We start from the raw sequence: 22,655 nt of genomic DNA, 5'->3' as shown, positions 1-22,655 counted from the left end.
CTCCATCCAACTCCAAGTGTTGAGTTCTGTCTGTTACACGTGCAGTTCATCCCCAGCTACTGACAGCAGCTTCTGGGAAGGTTCAGTTTATCCAACAATAACTGCAAAGCATGTGCTCATAACAGAAGGCAGAAGTAGATATCACGGACTTTCCCACAGAAGGCAAGGTATAAAACAGGTATCAGTCATGACTGGGGGCTAAATGAAAGAGAAAAGAAGGTGCTAGAGACAGTCACCTAAGGGAAGGTCTTTGTGAGCATCAGTCATAGTCAGGGAAACTCTACAGGGTAGGTGGGATTCAAAGGAGTCTTTGAGAGATGGGCAAATTTGGGGGAAAAAACTGTTGGGAGGAAATTCCAGCCAAGTGCTGGGGGGCTGGAATGAGACCAACTGCTCTGGGGCCGGGAGTATGTCCACTTTGGGAGTGCCCCTCCACTGCTATTTTCACTTCTGCTTGCCATTCAAAATGTAGCTCAGATGTAAAGCTACATGAAGTTTTTCATGCCCCTCAGTGCCACCAGTGTCCCTGTGCACAATGTCTGCTATTTTGTCTGGCTTTCTTGCTCTTAAGTGTCCTGCAGGCAGAGTTATATGTATTCTGGAACACAGGAGATGCTCAGTAAATGCATATAGATAGAATGATGCATTAATATAGGAGGTAAGGGGTATAGGAAGGAAAAGGGAGGAGAGGTCAAAGGAGACCTCAAAAGGCAAGCAGGGGGATGTGGATGTTTGTGTTTTTTTTTTTTTTAATATTTTATTTATTTACTTGACAGAGAGAGATCACAAGTAGGTAGAGAGGCAGGTAGAGAGAGAAGCAGGCTCCCTGCTGAGCAGAGAGTCCGATGTGGGACTCAATCCCAGGACCCTGGGATCATGACCTGAGTCAAAGGCAGTGGCTTAACCCACTGAGTCACCCAGGCGCCCCTGGATGTTTGTGTTTAATGCCTCACTCCATCCAGTGCCAGAGGGCATGTGACATGTAGGCACAGAATCTGAATTTCGCCACAACTAGACTTGTAATAAAATACATATTTCAGGTAGCAGGAGAGAGGTATATGAGGCAAATTGCCACTAAGAGAATAGTTCTCTGCTATTTTATTTCCCTATCTCAAAAGTGGCTCTACATTTAGGATAATTTTATCAAGAAAAGTTGTGTTATGAATTCTCTATGATGTAAAGAATGAAGTGGCTGCAAATGGCAAATTTAATGCAGTCAGGAGCTCATCTGCAGCCTCTTCTCATGGGTCCCCACACGACCATGCAAAATGTGGATTCCAGGAAAAGACATCATGGCATCAACATTTTTTAGAACTGTGAGGATTCACTCTCTTCTTTATCAATGCTTGCCTCCCCTCTTCTTCTCAAATGTCTCAGATGTTGAAGAATTATTTAATATCACTAGAAACAATAGTAATTTGTACTACCACCCTTACTATTTGCTCAAGTGCTGCCAACCACATGTTCTCATCCCCCTCCCACTCCCATGTGTGGATCTTCTCGCAAGAACCCCAGAGTTGCAGCTTAGCATGAGTAAGCATGGTAATTGGAATGACCTTTAAAATGCATATGCCTCCTGTCACTTTCAGATTCTTGGGCTTTACCAAAGTGCCAGCTAAAATATCATTCCCACCTTTATACAGGTGTTTATTTTGGATGGGAAGACATGGACTTTTGTGTTTTTTTTTTTTTTTCCATTTTGCTAAGTGTAGGTGCAGCCTATATGATATTAGAAATGTGCTACTAGAAGGTAAAAGTAAACCCTTTAGCCATGGCAGCCAGGACAGTCTATGTGGGATCAGGATGAATTAAGGGGATGTTACTATGCCTAGCACACAGAGGAATTCCCAGCACACTCATATTTGGGGAAAATTTAGGAAATTTGTTTTCAGTTAAAAACCCAGATAGGAAGTTTCTTCCCACTAAGGGAAGCAGAACTTTCCAGTACTCATAACCTAGTCCCCACAGCAAACACTGATTTCAGCAGAAGACACACAGCGAGGACACTGAGATCAGAATCACTAGCCAGAGGTTTGTAAGAGGGATTGGAAAGGGCAAATCTCTGAGAAAAGTCATTGATCCAGACTGGTTCTGTTCGCAGAGTCTGAGAACAATGTCACCCACTTCCTTTCCTGACACAGGGTCTGCACCCCCTTAAAAACCAGCTTTCCTCTCAGTCTCTCCTCGCACTCTGTGTATTCACTTCATACCGATCCTCCTATTTGGGAGCATGTATGATTATGTCCAAGACTATTTGGTCAATCTGTGTCTCTCCATGGAGCTTTCTGAAGTCAGGTGTAATCTACTCTGTTCAGCAAGTAAGTAAAATCTCAGCTCCTACCCAGGCCCTGGTCCAGCAGAGAGGTTCTAAATATAAGATATAAATGAATGAATGAATGAATGGATGATGGATGGATGAATGAAGAGTGTATGAATGATTCACAATAGTAACAAACAGATTCCTGATCCAAGGATCCCAGGAAGACTGCAGCAGGGGAAACACCAGCAACTATGTGACATGCACAGCCTTGGATCTCCAGGGGGGAAAAAGTGCTTGGCACATAGTAAACTCTCTGAAAAGACTTGCTGAATGAATGTGTGGATCCCACAGGAAGATTAGCAGAGTATGGACAGTCTCTCAAGGAGCAGGAACAAGAAGTACACCAGGACTTTCTGGATAGTGTCATACTTTGTGTACTGTGTGTGTAAATGCCTATGCACATTTGTGCACCTGCAAATTCTGAAACTTGTGCATCCGATCTCATTTCAGAGTGGGAGGTTCTGTAATTCTCAACAAAATTTTCTGTTCAAATTTATAAACCTTGAGCTGCTAAACACCATCTGGGATTATTTTAACATTGAGGGCAGAGATAGTCCCTTATCAAATTATTATAGTGAAAATCATGTTTTTCAATTTGGATAAAAGCAGGTAGCAAGATGATAATGACATTTTTTGTTATACTAAAGTTAATCATACTCTGGACACATGAAGTATTACATAAGTGCAGAGACTATAAAGTTTGATATGTTCATATTCTTTTGCATAACTATCTGTTTTAGGTGTGTAACACTTCCCTTTGCATTTTCCAGGTGTTGAGATAATCTCTGGCTTGGTCCACAGTATATCCCAATGTTAGGAGAGAAAGACCCTAGTAAGTCACATTAAAGTGGTCTGTTGAAGATGAAGCTAAACCTGGAGGGAAGACTTCAAATCTCTAACTTGAAGCAAGTGAAAACATTAATTGCTGTCCAAAAAATAAAATAGGCTATGGATGTAGGTAAATTATTCAGGAAAGTGTCATCTTTTTTTGCTCGTATATGGGTTTTCTAAAATCTGGCCTGCTGAGATACATACAGACCCATCCATTTCTGTTTCTCTTGTTTTTAACTTTAAGAACTTTTATCTTCCTTCTCACAGTCAGTCCTCACCACAATCCAAGAGGAAGGCAGTAAGATCATGTTGCTCTCATTTAACACCCTCAAGAGATAAAGTGCATCTATTGTCCCTGTTTGACCACAGAGGAAGCTGAGATAGGAAAAGGCTCAGTGACTTGTTGAGTCCAAAGTCAGGTTCAGTGTAAACAGCAGGGGTTTCACCCCGTGGAAAGCCTGAGTCAGATTCTGCAGTAAGGTAAATTCTTGAATTTACGCAAAGGTGGGTTTTCCTCATCCGCTGCTCAGGAAAGCCAACTTCCCCTTTTGTAATGGTTACAGCAATGGCATATCATCATGGCAACCGTACACATTATGCAGGCAGCAGTGGGGCCAAACCCAGCCTTCAGAAGTCAGGTCACAGTAAAACCCAGGAGGCCAGATTCTAGTTCTGGGGACTTCCTGTGAGATACCTTAATGCAAGATAAAAATAACAGAGAACTGATTCTAAATGTAGATTTTGCAGCAGAAACAGGTGGGCACATTTTATCACAGGTCACATCTGCTTTTTCCCCAACTAAAAACATGTTAACCTCCTTTTCTCTTCCAACTGTGCCCATAAACAGTGCTTACGATGAGCCACTGATGCATGCTTTTGGACTAGGGAAAAATAATGTTAAAGGTAACAAGGGCTCTGACTCAGTGACCCCATGAGTGGACATTAATGTAAATGAGGAAAAACCCGAATATGACACGGGCCACTTAGAAAGGCGCGCTCTTTGGAGAACGGGGCAAACAGATGGAAGGCCTTTATCAGAGTGTTGGGTGAGGCATAGTGATGTAATGATTGTGTGAAGGGAGCAGAAAGAAAAATCTCTTTCTACTTATTAATTTAGAAATGCTTTCTGCACAGTTAAATATAAGCACTGCCTGCCAGAAGTCACTTGAGAATCTAAAATAGCCTTTTTTTTTCCCCCATGTTTTGATCCAGATCAAAAGTTTGCCTTGGTTTCTGTGTCATCTAAAACATCTGAATTTCTTAGCCAGTATGTCTCAGGAGAGATGCTCCAAGCACCTCCCAATTTGGAAAGACATTATCTTACTGCTCTCTGAAGGTGTGTACCTCACCTTAACTTCATAACTATAGCTCTCAGAATGAATCCTTCCTCTTCGGAAGCACCTGTGACCATTCACCCAGCTCATGGTTCTGGCTTTGTTTCCTGCATCAATATTTCAGATTACTGGTTGGTGAGGGAACAGCCAGTCTCACCACCTTCTGATAGGACAGAAAGAAGTGCCACCTTTGGCTTTGTTGGCACTCTGTGTTTTCCATGAATCAAAGGTGCCCTGGTGCCCTTCTTCATGCACAAGTAGAGAAGTACCATTTCATCAAGACAGTGATCTGCTTTTCTTGTAAAAACAAGGGGCGAGAGAGATGAGTTTGGTAACAGAACACAGATGTACTCGTTCACAGCAACTTATTCAAATCAAAGCCAAGTTCCATATTTCTCCAATGTCCTTCTTTCCCCTGACTTTCAAAGAATTATAACATAGGTGATAGGGAGAATAACCCTCATTTAATAAGTGGTTGAGTAAATCAGTATTTTCTAGATGAAAGGTGCTTAAAACAGATCCACTCAAAATCTGCCTCCTCAAGGCAATCATTCCGAGTAAGTTCTGAGGCTCCTCCGTTCCCTAACCAGGCCAAAGATATCAAGGTGGAGACTTTAAGCTCTTTGAGCATCCGTGTGCTTGTCACAAGGTTGTGGCAATTAGCTGCTAGGGTATAACACTTCAGATACCTTTGGTAGTTCATCTATTCCTGCAGAAATAAACCAGCTTCATGACTAGGACACAAGATGAAAGCACATCATTGTCTACTTTGCAATCCTGATGAAGAATATAGGATGCCTCCTAACTACAAAGTTAGAAGTGGTTAAGTGCAAGGAGAGGCCAAACCTCTTCAATGAGACTCATCGGTTTGTAGCCAGGCTCTGCCATGTATCCCCTGTGTGACCCTGGACAAGTTACTTAGTGTCACTCTGTCTCAATTTCATCCTGTACAACAAAGTTAATAATATTACCCACATCATAGGGTTATTGTGAGGATAACACACACACATACACACAAACTCACACACGTAAAAATGTCTTGGTACGCAGTAAACATTTTTTAGGATTAACTATTAACATAGTCTGTTATTCAGATTTTAATGTGTTTTATTTGCTGCAAATTCCCTATGGCTTTGACTTTAAATTCTCTTTTATCCAGTGATGCCAGTGCAGCTTTTTCCACACAAGCAAACAAACACCCAGCACCTCACCCTTTCTCAGTCCCAGCATCATGCACTCCACCCCACCTGAAACAGCCTTGCCTGACCTCCCTAAGCCCAGCCCACCCATCAAGCTCTTGAAGTCTTATTTCCTCAGTGATATTCCCTTGACTTGATCTGAATGACTGAGCACATCTCACCTCTTTCTCTGGCCTTTCAGCAATAGGCCCTCTACCTCTCTATGGATTGAAGAATCACCAAAATCTGGATTTGAGTTCTGGCTCCACCAAATACGAAAAATGTGACCTTAGGCAGCTTACTGAACTTTCCTAAGCAGGGGTGGTTTTATCCCTAAAATAATAATAATAGAGCAACCCCATTATTCTCAAATCTGAATTTGCATCAGAATCTCTGGGTGGTGATGGGGGGCTGCTTTTAAAACTCAGGTTGCTCCCCTTCCCCCAGTTTCTGATACAGAAGGTATGAACTGGGACATGAGAATATGTCCATCTAACAGGTTGCCAGGTGCAGGTCTGGGAGCCGCACTTTGAGAAGCACTCTTGTGGACTGCAGGACTGCAGAAAGAATTAAATGAAATACTTAGAGAATGTTTACTCAGTATCTATTATATAAACTATAACCTTTCTTTTCCTCCATGAAATCAACTTACAATGATAAATAAAAACACCAGAAGTGCTCTTGTTTTGATGTTGGCTCCATCCCATGATTTAAAGGAGAACACCATATTGTAGCATTTCTCACTTTAGAGTTAGAAGCTCACATTGTGTGGGCATTGGCCTTACAATGGCTTTTCTGGCACCCAATGAAAAGGCTTTCAATTTTAGAGAAGAACTAAAACATATGCATTACCATGAAATGTAATCTTTTTATATATCCTACTGTTTTTAACAGACTCCTACACACAGAGTGGGTTTTTAGCATAAGTCTGTTTATGGGAGGTCATCCAAAATAATGCTTCTCCACCCTCAGTGTTTACAACACTCCAAACTCTGAACCAAGAAGGTAAGAATCTTGACCGGAGAGTTTAGCAGATGCTTTTCTTAAATGAATGTATGTTGGGGGAAAAGGAAGTGGTTAGGGAGTGAGAAGCCATATTTCATAACTTATCTGGTGCAAGACATTTTAAAACAGAGTTTCATATGTGATTTTCTCACTGGAACAAACAAATCGTTTTGTTTTAAAAGGGTCAAAGCAAAAAAGTCTCCGTAGGATACAATAGCAAAGACCCAACTTCCATGCTGGCTTTGTCACCCTCTGCTTAGACTTCCATTACCTTCTATGCAAAACCAGAGCCAGATGATCTTTGAGGACGGTTCCTCAATACCATCACTCTGTGAGGAAGGGGGGCAGGAAATGCGACCCACAACCATGGAGACCCTTTGCCAGGCACCAGAAGACCAGATGAATCAGTCTCTATCAGTCTTTATAAAGGTGTGGAGCAATATGCTTTGGAGGGTGGAGTCACTCTCAGTAGAATGGCACCACCACCACCCACAGGGTGTGAGGCTTAGGGAGAGGGAGAAAGATTGGAGCTGTAACTTCCAGCAGGCCAACAAGTCAACTGTCCCCCAGATAACACAAAGACAAAGATGTTCGTTGGCAGCTGCAGGCATTCTAAGACCCATACTCCCTCCACATCAAAATATCCCTTTGCTCAGGCACTACTGAAGTTCCAACTATTTTCATTTACATTCCCCAAAAATTTGTTTGTAAAGGTAAAGAGGGGAGAAGCTGAGTGACAAGAACCAGGATAATCTGGAGGCAGATGGAATTTAATTGTGCCCACCCACCAATAGTGTCCCAGGGACTGATTTCAGCACCCCTTTGGAGATGGACATTGAGACAGAGCTGCTGGAAATTTTCAGAGACCTGATGAGATTCTGATCAGAAGGACAACTGCTTGGGTGTCCAGTGGGGGCAAGAGCCATCCCTCTTCCCCACACCTACACCACTTTTGTTCAGAATCTATACAATACCTTGACCTTCAGGGTCGGAGGTTTTAAGGGAGTAGTACTCAAAGTCTGTCCCAGGACCAGCCCACCAGCGCCCTGGAATTTGTTAGAAATGAATATCCTCTGGCCCACCATAGTAAAATCAGAAACTCTAGGGATAGGGCCCAGTAATTTGGTTTTTAAGTATCCCTCCCATCATTCTGATGTAAACATGCTGAAATTTGCCTGCAAAACTTAATGAAACACTCACTTCCAGGTTTATGTAAATTCGGGGTCCACAGGTACATGAACCAGGAAATGAGGACTGTCTTAAATTCTGTGCCCTTGGTATATCGATCACATGCTTTCCTTTTCCTATCCAGGCCCTGAGAAGCAATGCTTTAGGAGAATCCACAGACTGCAACCTTGGAACCCAAATTGATGGACACCTTCCTAATAAATGTCTCTTGGTAGCCCAGAGAGCATCTCTGTGGAAATCAAAGTGCAAAGTCCAAGTAACTGAACAGACTGACTTGAGGACATGTATGAGGTGTATATATGGGGATCCATCCCAGAAACTATGGGGATTACGTGGCCATGTTGGGCTTGAGGAACTTCAAAAAGAGACCTGAGCCTTCTCCTTTCTAGAGAGCTAGAAAGCTGGAATCTAGAGAGCTAGCAAATCTTTGATTATGGAAATTGACCTGGAGAACATTTACTGAGTAGCTACTGTTTACTAGACATACAGCTATGAACCTGATTTCTCACACTGTCTCATTTAACTCTCACTGTGAATGTAAGTTTTATGATCTTGGTTCTACAAAAGAAGACACAGAAACAAAAAGGTTAAATAATATGTATTGTATCTCAAGCTGGTAAGTAGTACACTGGGAATTAAACACATTCTATCACCTCTCAAATTTGCTGCCACCTGCCCAGAGATTAATGAATCCGCCTAGGTGTGACTTCCACCTGCCCTCACCTCAGACAGTTTCCCTATTTGCTCCTCCAAGTTTGGCTTCACACCTTGGATCCAGTCTTCCAATCAAATCTGTAGACAACATTTGGTCATTTGCTTCTCCTGCCCTGGATTTTGAACTCAGCAGGACTGGCATGGCTCCTCCAAAGTGACTTGGTAGATCTTGCCACAAAAATCCTAGGGAGAGGCACTTCCTAACCTGGATCACCAGGATTTACTTCACTCAGAAACCACGCACCTGGCACCACATGCCACTTTGAATGTCCCCCTTCTAAACAAAATCTCATTAGGCACCCGGTGTTTTCAAAGAATGAATATATTGATTATCCCTGAAAAACTTTTATATGGTTGGCAGAAGATGGCGTTGCTTGTGTAAAAGCCACAGACACACAATGACTGCCATTTCCAGGTCAGTGCCTGCTGCGTAGAAGTACAAGGGAGCAAACCTGGTAGTGTTTAACTCTGAGCCACAAGTTCAATCCTGTGGCCATGGAAAAAGTGGCATATGTCTCCAGGTCTTAGTTTACCCTGTGTAAAAAATGGGGACACTGATGGCGTTATATCACCAGGGCTTCGGCAGCTCGTACCACGTCTTACACTACCCAAGTATATACATAAGACTGCCTCACTCATTCCCTCAATCCCTATCTATGAGGTTGAGTACCTGAGGGTATGATAAAGCCATTCATGGAATGAAGCATTTATTAAGGGTGACTTCACTCTATGTAGTTTAGAATATCATGTTTTGCCAAGAGGGTTGCAAGAGATAAGTACAGGGGTCTAGGGTGAGGAAAATGTGAGGTTGAAGATTCAGTTCACAGAGGACGGATAGTAGATGGACATCATATTTTAGAAGCTTAGAAAGACTATTGAAAGTGTATGGGGTCTGCTAGGAATGCTGTCTTGTCCCAAATGTGATTCCTAAAAAGCTGCCCTTTCTCCTTCTCCTAACTCATTGTTGGACTGTCAGGTATTGGGCAGTTGTACAGATGGTGCGTCCTAAAGCCAACCCTCTTTGCTGCCAGACTGGGGTGCAGGCCACTTACTCCACTTCCTTTCTTCCCTGAGATCAGAAGGCTTGATAATTGGCCCATGATTGAAATACAAATTGTTAGTTTAGATTCCTTAATCCCTGAGAAGGGATTCTCCCAGCTGTTACCAGCATTGTCTCATGGCTGGTTTGTGAATTTGCTCAGGCTGGGCAACAGAGGCACCCCCTCAAAGGCAAATGGCGTAAGGGACCCCCATTAGAGGAAGCTCTTGCAATTTTGGAATGTTTGTGTCTCTTCTATAAATGCTACCTTGGTTTTCCCACAGTGACTGACACTGAGAGCCTCAAAGGACACTGAGAAGGCAGACTCCCTCTGGCCAGCCAGGTCGGCTCACTCTGAGGGAGATGGAGGGCTGGGCAGGCAACCATAGAGAGGCCAGAAGGAGGCCTGGGTTTCTACAGGCAAAGATGAAGGGGCAGAAAATTGAGTCTGGGAGAGAAGAGACTCTTAGGTCAGATAAAATGCTATTCTCCTTGGACTTTTCTGAATGGAGCGCAGTTAAGAAAAAACACAGCCAAGAGAAAACATACTCACGCACAGAACCAGGCTTCTCCACCCCAACCTCTTCCACCCCACCCTATCCCTCCAAGTGGCAAACTCTGTCTAAACAAAGACTTTGCATTTGCTCTTAAATCAAGTTCAATTAACTAACACATTAAAAATAAAACACACAACTTAGAACCCACCTGTTTTTTAACTCTTATCCTCTGCAACAAATGTTAAATATAAGTTCAAGAAACAATCAAGCAAAGCCTTTTACCACAGTATCCCCTTCTGTTAGAGGCGCTGTCTGGTAAATCAAGACAAACGTACCATTTACTCACTAAACTAAACACAATCCCTTATTATACAATTAACCAAAACACAATTGTATGTAATACAATTATACAGACCACAATTACACAAAAGTAATGATGCAGTATAGATGGCAATGACTTTCATGTAATCGAAAATAATGAGAGCATCCTTGATTAGAAATTAAGGTATCATAAGAGATCCCTATTGATAAATGTTCCCTCTATTGAACTCCACTTTGCAAAAGGCTCTGCTGGCTGATGAAGTTGGACGCTTCCCCTCGTTGTTAATAAAGACTATAGGGGTGGCAACCATTCTGTGTAGTATCTTTTATTCTGAGATCTCTAAGCTAGCATATTCTAATGAAGCACACATTTTATTACCCACTTTTCCAGCTGGTCAAATAGAAAAAAAGAAAAAAAAATGAAGCAGAAGAGCCAGGAAGTCTGTGTGATTTGCTGAGGATCCCATGTGTCGTGGTATTAACAGAGAAACGTGTACATAAAGCTCCATCAAATTATATTGGTCATTCCGAGCATCAGCGGAGACTATAACCTGCAGAGCTGATTTCTGTGCTGCTCAGAAGAGGCACCTGCTACTTCTCATCATTGCTCCCCTAGACAGAGGCAGTTACCTTCCCAGCATGGGCTGGTTCTCTTCCAATCCATCCTTCTTACTTTTTCCTGAGTACTCTTTATAGGAAGCAAGTTTCATACCTTCCTTTTTGATTCTCACCTAGCACATGAGGCCACATCCCACAGGCACACAAATTTCTTCATAGTGGCGACTGGCCCCCATCTCTAACCACATTCACTACATACTCCACTACCATGACCACCTTACACCCCCACCAACCTATATTTTGTTGACTCTAAGTCACTCTTCATTGTAAGACATACCATTATTTTATATGCCACTAAGAAAGAAATGCTGATTGAACGATGATACACCATCAGTTATAAAATGCATCCCAGCATTAGAGATTTTAAAATGAAAAATCGGCACGTTGAATTGATGAAATACTTGCCAGCCATGATTTCTCCTACTTCTCTGTCATTTCTGACACTGCGTCCAGAGAACCTATCTTATCCCAGCACCTCCTCTCCACTCCTCAGCCAAGTCTTACTGGTTCCTTAAGATCCAGCTCAGCACCACTTCCTAAAATCCTTTTTGACCTCATTCTTCACAAGGTCAGACTGAGTTGCAGTTGCCATATGTCCCACAAATAAGGGTGCACTTCATGGGTGCCTAATAGCTAATTTATTCCCCAATGAGACATGAGCAGAGAACCCTGTATCACCACCTCATAGGCAAGCACTAGACACATATTATTCACCCATTTAATAAGTGCTATTTTGACAGGAATGAGCAAAATTGTGAGAATGAAAGAAGTAAGTACTAGAGATAAAACGTGGAGAGCATGATAAACCTGGTTGAAAATTCAGAATCTTTAACTTCCTGCAGCAGGTCTTTGAACCTAGAAACTTTAAATATAAGAGGAGTCAGAGCCCAGAAAAAAATAAAGAGAGAAACCAAGCTTCTGCTAGATTTGTGGGTTGCAGAGTATAAGTGTGGATTCTCTCTCTCTGCTGCCTACTCTCTTCTGGGCCAAAGAAGCAGTGGGTTAGGGGTAGCAACAGCAAAGGTCAACCACCCCAGGAATCACCCCTGGCACCATCTGAACCTCTGGTCTAGACCCTGAGGGCCTGATGCTCACCTGCCCTCATTAGAAGGGACGCTCACTGCAATAGAGAATAAAAATGGTTTAAGAGAAAAGTAATCCCTCCCTCCTTTAGGCTTTACTCATAACTTCAAACTAATCAAATGTTGTTTATGCATAAAATTTTAATCCTGTCACAAATTTGTATTTTGATTTAATTTGCATATCCCATTTACTGCAAGTCAACAGGAAGAGAGACTCAACTAATTTAAACCATTTTTCTCTGGGCCTGAAATCCTTTCAGAAATATTTTCCATTAGGCAACTCAATTATGTCTAATGTGGCTAATGTCAGTGGATTAGAATTTTGCTTAAAGAAACTCATATTTAGAACAGTGAGAATGGGAAGGGGGCGGGAGAACAGAGAAGAGACCATAATTACCTGTCTTTGATGCTACACAGATCAATGTGTAAATCACTAAAATTCCCCAGGGAACCTTGCTGAACTGAAATGAGGTCCTTGGGCTGGTTATCAATAAAGATGAGCCTCATGCAGCCTTGGAAAGCCTTAATGGGATTTAAACATTGGGAATCGGTGAGATTGTCGGGGCACCCTGTGGGACAGAGAAAAAAAAATGAAGAAGAATACTGAAATGATCAGTCATTGTTTTGGCGACCTATTGATGGAGGACCTGGAGGTCTAATTATTTGGGGGCTTTTTCATTCACAGCAGTGCACGCATTTTTGTTGTAAATCCTAGCATTCTCAGAGAAGGAATTGGTACAAAATGGGGCATACTCAATCGCTGTACAGAACAGAAAACAAAATATGTTAAAGGGAATACCACTACTTTAACATTTATCTCATTCTTATTTCTTTTTGCCTATCAGTAAGCTACCCACCATTCTGTTGCATGGTATACTTCGCTCACCCCAAGGAGGCAACACATTATCACTTCTTGGGAATGTTGGTTCTGTCTCAAAACACGCTCTAAATGCACAATTCAATTCTGAATTACACTTTCAAAAGAAATTACGCTTTGGGTAAAGATGGTGGCAGAGTAATTGTCTGGTTAATTGTTAGCATTAACAGGCTTAGTTCCTGAGAAAGGTACACATAGGAACGTAACTGGAATTTTGAAGACTTGTGCAAAGCAAATCCCAGAGCCAAAGGAACCAGGGGTTTAAACGCACATAGTTATAGGGCTGTAATAGCACACATGAAAGGTTAACACTGTACCTTTTTAAAGAGTGTTCTTAAAAAAAAAAAATCTATTACCCTGATTTAACATAGCTAGCAACTAGGGCATATCTGCTTCTCATTAAGACAGGTACAGAGTAACGTAGGTATACGAGTGCTTGTGCTCTTTATAAACTCCATCCTGATGGTTTTAATAGGTTCAGAGCATATGGGAATGCAAGCTTGAAAACATGGCAATAACCCATAAATAATTGGGAATTATTTCAGCCATTTCTAATAGACAGTCACTGTTGGGCAGAAGCCCAGCAGCTGGCTAACAGCTTACAGGCACACTATAAAGTGAAGAGAGATGCTACAAGTTCTAATTGAAGCTGTAGAGAGAATTTATGTAAGCTGACTATTATTACTCAAACTCATTTTTCACCTTCCTTAAGTTTACAATCTACATGTGGGGCGCTTCTTTAAATACTGTTTAAATACTGTTTATCACAGATAAACCTTCCCCTTCTAAACCCAGTGCCCTCTAAACTTGGGGAAGGCACACATTTTCCCTTTGAGACATTTCAGATGCCATCATTATTGAACACTGTTTTCCCCAGAAATAAGTACAAGAATGCTTCTCTCTCTTTGTTGGGGAAACATTGAATGTGATGCAAAAATGATGCAGTCTGTAAAATGTATCTTTGGGGCCCCCAAGAGCCCTTCTTTGGTAGCCTTTATGCTACATTCGCTAGCATCTTCTTGCTGTCCCAAACTAGTGGTTTGTGGACACCACGGACTTAGGGGTGAGTTCTAATATTTGCACAAATGATTTCATTTCAACAAACCGCAGTCCTATTATCTGTGAAATGGGGCTAAAATTGCCTACCTCACAAAGTTACCCCACGAATTAAATGAGGTAAGACCCATAAACCATGTACAGCGAATGGAAGTTCTCTCTTCTTGGAGGAATCCATTGTCCTTGCATACATGGAGAAGATTTAGAATGGAGGACAGAGGCCCTTCATGGGGTCTTAAAATCAAACCACAAAAGTATTGCTCTACGCTTTATTTCTTCCAGGATGTCCAGATGCATATGTTACATTTATGCAATGCCCATTTGTATTTCAAGGCTTAACCACGTGTCATCACATGAGAGAAGTGATTTGTAAATTCTATTTGAGAGACTGTACTTTATAACTTTACATAATAATTCCCTTCAGTTTCCTAACAGAAAAAGAATTAGCAACCTGATAACTGGTCCAGTCCATGCCCATATCTGCAAAAGTCAAAGCCATTTTGTCCATTCCTTGCCGTGTTGAGAGAACTGTGCTATACACGTATACCCTGCCCTTACTGCAGTCTTCCAGTAATTTGGCTCTGCTTCCCCATGTCCTCGATAAAGAAGTTCAGGGGCCATCAGTGTCTCACTCAAGGTCAGACAGAGATTGAGATTACTCTCAGTGACTGTTTGTCTAATGCAAACAGATGACTAGGAAATTAGATACTAATATTTTTCATGAAAGAAATGCCTTAAAAAAAACTAAATACAGATGCACACGCACCCATAAAAATGCAGTAAATTCCTATTTATATATTTTTCATCCTTTCCAGTTTGCCCTGTGTTTCATTGGGAAGGTCCCTAGGATTCACCTTGCAATAGAAAGAGCTGGATCTGTACCGTCAGCTCCATGTGAAGCTACAGGTTCATGGGCCTTCTAGACCTTTCCCATATGTAGAGCCCCACTTCATGGACATGGCCTCTAGGGATGTCAGGAAGGAAGGAACAGATAGGGGATTCAGAGTGTAAAGCGGTAGAGGAATAGCCTAGACAGCTGAACTTGCTGGTTTTGCCTTTCTGCCTGGATTTTTCCTTTTGCACGTATTGCTGACTGTTGGTACATATTCTCCAAGTTTTCAGCTGACTTTCTCCTTACCAATGTGATCACAGAGCTTGGCATAGCTACAGAAATCTCCTTTGGACATGTTATATAACACCAGCTCTTATAGCTAAAGTTTTTTTTTTCTTTTTTCTTCCTCTGTCCTGACCTAGATAGTTTATATTTGCACAGCTGTCAGAGAGTTTGCTTCTCATTATTTCATGCTTGGGAGTGGGTACCCGTGTGTGTGTGTGTGTGTGTGTGTGTGTGTGTGTGTGTATACATGTGTGAATGGTCTAATTGGCAAAAAAACCAAGAATAATAATAATAATCAGGGCGAAATAATTGTTCACTGCATTCTCCCTCCCTCTTTTACTTTCAAAACCTGTGGAATTTACCTCCAAAGTAGTAGCTATTTCCAGAATAAATCTGCACACGGGTGGTGTCCTGGGCTGGGGATGCTGCATCATTATCCAGAGAGAGAGTGATGCGGTCCCTTCTGGCATTGATGCTAACAGAATGCCACAAGCCATCGTTCAAGTTGCTTCCTGCAAAAGAAACAGGAAAGGTCCACATGGGGCTGATTGAGTAGGGCGGTCCGGAGCAAGGGGGCTCATGCTCCTCCCCTGCTGTGCTCCCTGTGTGTCTCAGCAGGCACCCCTTGTGTCCCTGTACTTAAACCACAAACCCCACGTTTCCACACACTTCAACTTTCTTCCTCTGTTTACTGCTCTAATTCTATTATTTCTAAAGTGGCTGAACCGCATCTGATACATTTGGTTTCAGAACAAAAGGGAAAACACAAATTTTTCTGTACACTACAATAAAAGGCAGGGCCATGTGAACAGACCTCTTGCTGTATAAATGCAGAGTAAAATGTTGAAAGGAAAAAAAAATTCCAAATGTCCATGGTGATTTCATCTCTGGGTGGTGGGGTTATAGGTGACTTCAGTTTTCTCACAGTTTTCCAAAAGTACCTTATTTGCCTTTTTTTTTTTTTTAGGAAAAAATAAACTGTTTTTAAAGGCAAAAATAGATGAAGAATACTAAATTCTTGTTCCAGGCAGAGGCAACCTCCCATCTGAGAGAAGTAACAGATCAGTTCATTCCCAACGTTTTTCCTCAACTAGGTGACACTGGCTGAGTTACCTGCCTTCCCTGAACTCTGGCTTTATCATCTGAAAAGATCATAATTCCCACTTGGTGTCATTATAAAAGGATCAATTGAGATCAGACAGGGAAGTTTCTAGGACAGTTGCAGGCATAGTAGGTGGGTTTTGTTGTTGTTGTTAAGATTTTGTTTATTTATTTATTTGTTTGTTTTTTTGTTTTTTTTTTTAAGAGAGCATAGAGGGACAGAGGGGGAGGGAGAAAGAATCTGAAGCAGACTGCTCACAGCACAGAGCCCGATGCAAGATTCTGATCCCACAAACCCAAGATCATGACCGAGCCCAACTCAAGAGTGGTTTCTTAACAGACTGAGCCACCCAAGCACCTCATAGTAGGTGTTTATTACAAGTTAGTCCTCCCTTGTTCTCACACCCCTGATGTCTTTGGTGCATACTACCCTGATGGACTATTTGATTGAGACAACTGATTTGGGAATTAGTCGTAAAGATAGGGACTATTTCCTTTTACAAAGTATATCATCTATTAAGACTATTCATGTCAGGTGCGTGCTGAAGGAAACTAAGTCTTAATCACCAACCCTGTCACAAAGATGTGTCTGTGAAAAAATCACATTGCCTCACATGTTTTCACTCAATAGACATCTGTTGTGCCCTGCTGTGTGTTGAGCGGCGTTTCTACTCCTATTGCTTCAGTTTTCTTCCCTGCAAAGTGAGGAAATGATTGTACTTACTAGCCATTGTGAGAATTATACAGTAGTTAATACAGTGGTGCATGTAGGACAGTTCATGCCACATTGTAAATAAACAATGTTACCTAAAACAAATGGACAGAACAGCAACTGCGAAGTGGTCCCTTCCATCTGGAAGTATGAAGACATCACATGGTGCCTATAATCCTTCATTAAATGGAACAGATGTAAGCAACAAGGGTTAGAACACTGTCCTTTGAGTTCAGGGTAGTGAGATAAACAGAGAAGCAAGCAAAGAACAATACTTGCCATTTTGGTTGGTGCAGTAATATGGGAGAAGAGAAGAAAGAAAACCTAAGTAATGGCATGTGAGGATCCTAAAAATGCTTCAAAGCAGAAATGGTTCAAGGAGTTTCTGAAAAATGCACAAGAGCTCTCTACTCATAGAACAAGAGTTCAGGAGACAGAAAAACTACAAAAAAGCACAGGTCTGGAATGAGAAGCAGGAGAGGGCAATAGGAAGGTAACTGAGGATGGACCCAATCACCTAGGGGCCTGCAATGCCAAACAAGGAATGGCTTTCCACAGTTTCCTTGAATAAATGATTCTGGAGAATGCTTTAGTCAAGCTAATTCCATCAGAACCCTTGGAGATGGGACCCCAGGCATTTGAATTTTTTTAAAAGCTTCCTGGGTGATTCTAATGTATAGCCAGGAGTGAAAATCACTGCTTTAGAACAGTGGGAGTCCACGAGGGGTCCTTAGCATGGGAAAAACATGGCTGGAGATACATATGTAAAGACCCCATGGCAGAGGACAGCTGGGAGGAATCAAGGCTGGAAGCAGAACTGATAGGGCCTATTGCATGCACTGGTCCCAGGAGGCAGAATGATGGGAGTCTCAGCCAAAGAAGCAGCAATGCAAATTGAGAGCAAGGGATGGATTAGGAGCTATTCCTAGAGGTAAAAGAGATCAGATTTGGTAGAGCCTAGTGGAGCAGTCCCTAAGAAACCAGCTGGGAAGGAAGCACTAAAAATCAGAGCCAAGGTCTGCAGGGTTTCTCACAATAGCTACTAAAGAGCTTGTGCCCTTGAGCCCTCAGATGGTTGGAGAAGATGCCCAGGGAGAAGCACAGCACCAGGCTGGGGGCCCAGCTGTGATGCACCAAGGCAGCTGTGTCCCATCTGCTCACAATAGGCCAGATGTAAGAGACCCTCCTGCATTTCCAGCCAGCTCCCTAGCAGTCAATGCTGCAGCCTTGAACATCTGCTTGGGGTGAACCCAAGGGCTGCTCCACCTGTCAGTTTTACTTCCTCCCAAAAGCCAGTGTTTGGGTCCTAACCACAGGGACTCTGCTAATGAGGTAGAGGCTCCATCAGGTGTTTCCTGGTGATGAACGTTTGACTTCTGGCAGGGGCATTTGGGGGGCATAACCAGCTGTAGGTCTTTACTTCCTTTTACTCTTATTTGCATACTGATTGAAATACATTTGCATAATATAGGATACTGCATCTGCAGACAAACTATAGATTGTTGGAGGTGAAAAGGAGTCCTTAACTAATCCAACTTAGAGGATGTAAAAAAATAACCCCTAAGAGCCCAGCGCTCTGCTAAGCATCAGAGCTTCAGTAAGGAAGAAGGAAACAGAGGCCATGGGGACAGCCCCAGTAATCAGATATACATCCTCTGCTCCTTTTACAAATGAATGTGGCCTAAAGGAAGAAGTCTGAGCCCTGTGAGTGGCCAGGCCAGAACGCTGGCTTTTGTGTTCTGACTCTGGGTCCCCTCCCCTTCCCCCATCACACCCATGTCGCTCTCTTTCACATTGTTATTAATAAGAGTTTGCTTGGTTGTTTGTTTTCTTTTTCCTTTTTTTCTTTTCTTTCTTTCATTTTTTCTTTTCTCTGGTCTGCAATTCCTTTTGGTTTGATCTTTTGGATCTTTTCCTCCATGGTCCTGAATGCCTGCAGGGAGAGCCTATGTGAAATCTTCACTCTTCTGAAGAAAATTATTAGGTCAGTCGTTCCCGGTGCTGGTGCTGACCACACAAAGGGAGCACCTGGGGAGCTTCTGAAAAGACAGGTCCCAGGGCCTCACACCAGGTTAATTAAGGCAGGCTTCAGGGTGGCCCCAGGCCTTGGAAGTTTCAGAGATCCCCAGAGAGCCCATTGTGCAGCCTGGTTAACAAGTTAACCATTTGAGGTTTCGGAAGAGGAAGAAAAGAAGCTGGGAAAAACAAGGCTTGTTTTAGAGGTGCTGAAGCTGGGAACAGATTCCAAGGCAAGCAAAGTGATATATTTCCTTCTAAAAATCTGCTTTCTGCCTGGGTCCTCCTTCCTACTTCATTCTGTTTATATGTTATACATGTTTTATATATATATATATATATATATATATATATATATATATATTACATATAAATATGTCTATATATGTTATATATATATAACAAAATAACAGCTCTGGAGGTTCTTCAAGGTTTAGTTTCTAAGAATTCTCTTTTTAAAAGTACAGGTTTAAGTCCGAGTAATTATTCAGAAATTAGGGAAAAGCAATTTTATCAGGTTGCTTTCCTCCGAAAACCTCCCTGAGACCAAAAGTTCTGAACGAATAGAAGTTTTCAGTGGAGAGACTGGGAAAGCAGTAGCTTTGCGTCCAGGAATATCTGATGGGGAAAAGCGCCTGGAGGTAAAATGATGTAATTAGGATGACTTTGGAGTTCTAAGAATTCATATGGTTTAGGAGATCAGACTTAAAATATGGAATTTGATTTCTGGAAAAATCATTGGATAATGACAAATACAAATTTTCTGACCTGTAAGTGATGTCAAATAATATTTGCCATCCCCTAGAAAAAGAAGAAAAACCAATATACCAAGTTAGGGGATAGAGAGGGAAATAGGAAATTTCATATATTGTTGGTGGCAACATAATTTTGTACATTCTTTCTGGAAAGCAAAATACCGAACATGAAAATAAAAGTTCCTGGGGCACTTGGGTGGCTCAGTGGGTTAAGCCTCTGCCTTCAGCTCAGGTCATGATCCCAGGGTCCTGGGATCGAGTCCTGGGATGGAGACCCGCATCAGGCTCTCTGCTCAGCAAGAAGCCTGCCCCCCCCCCCCCCCCCCCCGCCTGCCTCTCTGCCTACTTGTGATCTCTCTCTCTCTCTGTCAAATAAAATCTTTAAAAAAAAAAGTTTCTAAAAGTATCATACTTCATTTTCCATAATTTTTAATCCAAAGAATTAGTCCTAAAAGTGTACAAGAGCTGCAGCCAAGATTTACAGTGAAAAGAGTTCATGATGCCATTTATTTCTAAGACCAAAAATTTACAACCACTAATATTTCCAGGTTAGCTAAATTGAACATGGTATACTTACTAATATGAACTATAAAGTAATTAAAAATTACCATGTCCAAGAATGCAAGTGATATCCCAATAACAGAAAAACTGAGACTATATAGTATATGTGGTTATGATTTCCATTTTGTTAAAAATTATTACAAAGAGAAAACACTAGAATGCTCTGGAATGATAAGATTTTTTTTTCTTTTTTTTTGTTCTTAATAAAGAGTAGTGGAAATTTCAAAGTTTCTGAAAACAAAATGTAAACAATTTTTTTTTTTTTTTTTAAGACTAACAAACTGTTTAAGTTGAGATAAAGGTTAGGAAATGTTTTCATTCTTTCTTACTTCTTGCTCTCATGGGTTAAAGCTGTTGCTCACAGGTCTCTGAATTCAGCCTAAGGCACTCCTAGGAAAGATCTTTTATAGAGAGAGTTAAAGAAATTGCTCTGTCCTTTGCTCAGGATCTGAACCAAGACTCAAAAGTTTTTCTCCACGAAAACAAAAAACAAACTAACAAATAAAATCAGTTTCCCTTCTTGCAATTGAACTTGTAAATGAACTTTTGAAACACAGGCAAATTGTAAAAATAGCTAATAATACGCTCAAGATATTGAATATCTGTGATGTGCCACACATTTTAAATGTATAATTCCTAACTCTCACAATGGTCCAGGCGGCCAAGTTTTATTGTCTTTATGCTATAGGTACAAAATGAAAAGGAAGAGAGCTGCTCAGGTTCATGGGGTTACAGAGTTGAAGCCAAAATTGAAGAGGTGGTATGGGGGACCCAGGCTAAGCTCCTGCTGTACACCCCTCCAAAGCCAGCCCTGCCATTCTCCAGGAACCGATGGCCAATTCTTTTGCAAAACTCTATTTTCTGACATTGAATTCAACTTTGTGTTTCATTATTTGTATTTTTGGAACAGCTTGATTGAGATAAAATTCACATACCATGCAATTTGTTTACCTAAAATGCACAATTTAATTGTTTTTAGTCTATTCAGAGTTAGGCAACCATCAAAACATTAATTTTAAAGCATTTCATAACCCCGAAAGAAACACTGTAACATGTAGCCATCACCTCTCTAATCTCTTCACCCCCTCACCTCCTGCCTTAGTCAACCATTAATCTGCTTTGTGTCTGTATGGACTTCCCTGTACTGGGAACTTCCTATGCATGAAATAATACACTATCTTGACCATACGAAGTTGAAACTTTGGTCCTGGTGTTATGTAGATCTTCTAGCTTCTAAGAATTAAAACACATTCAACTTCTGTTTCTTAGAATGTCTGCTTAGCTCTAACTTGGAATTCTAGCTAATTGTAATTACTTTAATTTTATTTTTCCAGGTAGGTAATCTCATTGAGCATTTAATACATCTTTTCTTTTTTATTTTTATTTATTTATTTATTTTTAAAGATTTAATTATTTATTTGAGAGAGCAAAGGAAAGAGGGAGGGAGGGGCAGAGGGAGAGGGGGAATTTCAAGAAGACTCCTTGCTGAGTGTGGAACTGGTCATGGGGCTTGATCTCAGGACTCTGAGACCATGACCTGAACTGAAACCAAGAGTTGGACACTTAACCGGCTGCGCCACCCAGGAGCCCCTTAATATGCCTTTTTAAATACTTTTTGTATGAGAACTTCACAGCAACTTATAGTTCACATTTGTTAGAACTGAGATTCAGAGCAGTTAAGTAATATCCTGAAGACCAAAACCCTAAATTTTTTTATGGAAGTAAGGTTTTCCTTGAAACAGAGTCAGTCCTTCAACACTGGCACTATGTCATTTGGACCAGATAATTCTTTGTTGGGGGTAGGGGATTATGCATTATGCCTCTTGTGCAGCATGTTTAGCAGCACCCCTGACTCACTAGAGCCAGTCACAGCCCCCTACTCCCAGCACCAACATTGTTTCCAGATACTGACAAAAGTTCCTTGGGTGAGTTTAGGGGGAGGGGGGGCTGGGGTTGGCAGATGGGGAATCTCCGTTGGTTGAGAATGACATATTCAATAATTCTGGAGGCTGCAGAGCCTTGGTGCTCTTTCACCTCCTCTTCCTTTCTGTATTTCTCTTGCCCTCAAATACTGAATAGGTATTTGCCCTTTAGATTTCGTCTAATTTCAGCATCTCTCCTGATGATTTGAGTACAAAACCCTTAAAACAGAGGGGCTGTCCCAGGACGTCTAAGCATGAACTGTTAGAGCCACACATCAACATGCAGAGATTTAGCTCAAGCCACAGCAGAGTCCCCAGAGACTCTATTTCCGACTCTGAAAATAACTTGTCACAGATTTCTGTGATGCTTTTATTCACCTTGTACCCCTTGCTCAAGGCCCTGCCACTTAT

At 41.6% G+C, this 22,655-nt stretch overlaps 1 protein-coding gene across 1 annotated transcript in view; it reads right to left on the bottom strand.

The window, feature by feature from the left end:
- Positions 1 to 22,655, bottom strand: part of CNTNAP5 (contactin associated protein family member 5) — an 831,640-nt gene that overhangs the window by 368,649 nt on the left and 440,336 nt on the right. Inside the window, exons 9-10 of the mRNA XM_059394484.1 lie at positions 15,540 to 15,689; positions 12,525 to 12,696 (exon numbers count right to left, since the gene is read on the bottom strand). Of these exons, the coding sequence (XP_059250467.1) occupies positions 12,525 to 12,696; positions 15,540 to 15,689 (322 nt within the window). The remainder of the gene's footprint in view (positions 1 to 12,524; positions 12,697 to 15,539; positions 15,690 to 22,655) is intronic.

The sequence above is a fragment of the Mustela nigripes genome, chromosome 3 (genome assembly GCF_022355385.1).
Source record: "Mustela nigripes isolate SB6536 chromosome 3, MUSNIG.SB6536, whole genome shotgun sequence".
Lineage (NCBI taxonomy): Eukaryota > Metazoa > Chordata > Mammalia > Carnivora > Mustelidae > Mustela > Mustela nigripes.
The sequence above is the reverse complement of the archived record's forward strand: the minus strand, read 5'-3'. Positions and strand labels throughout refer to the sequence as shown.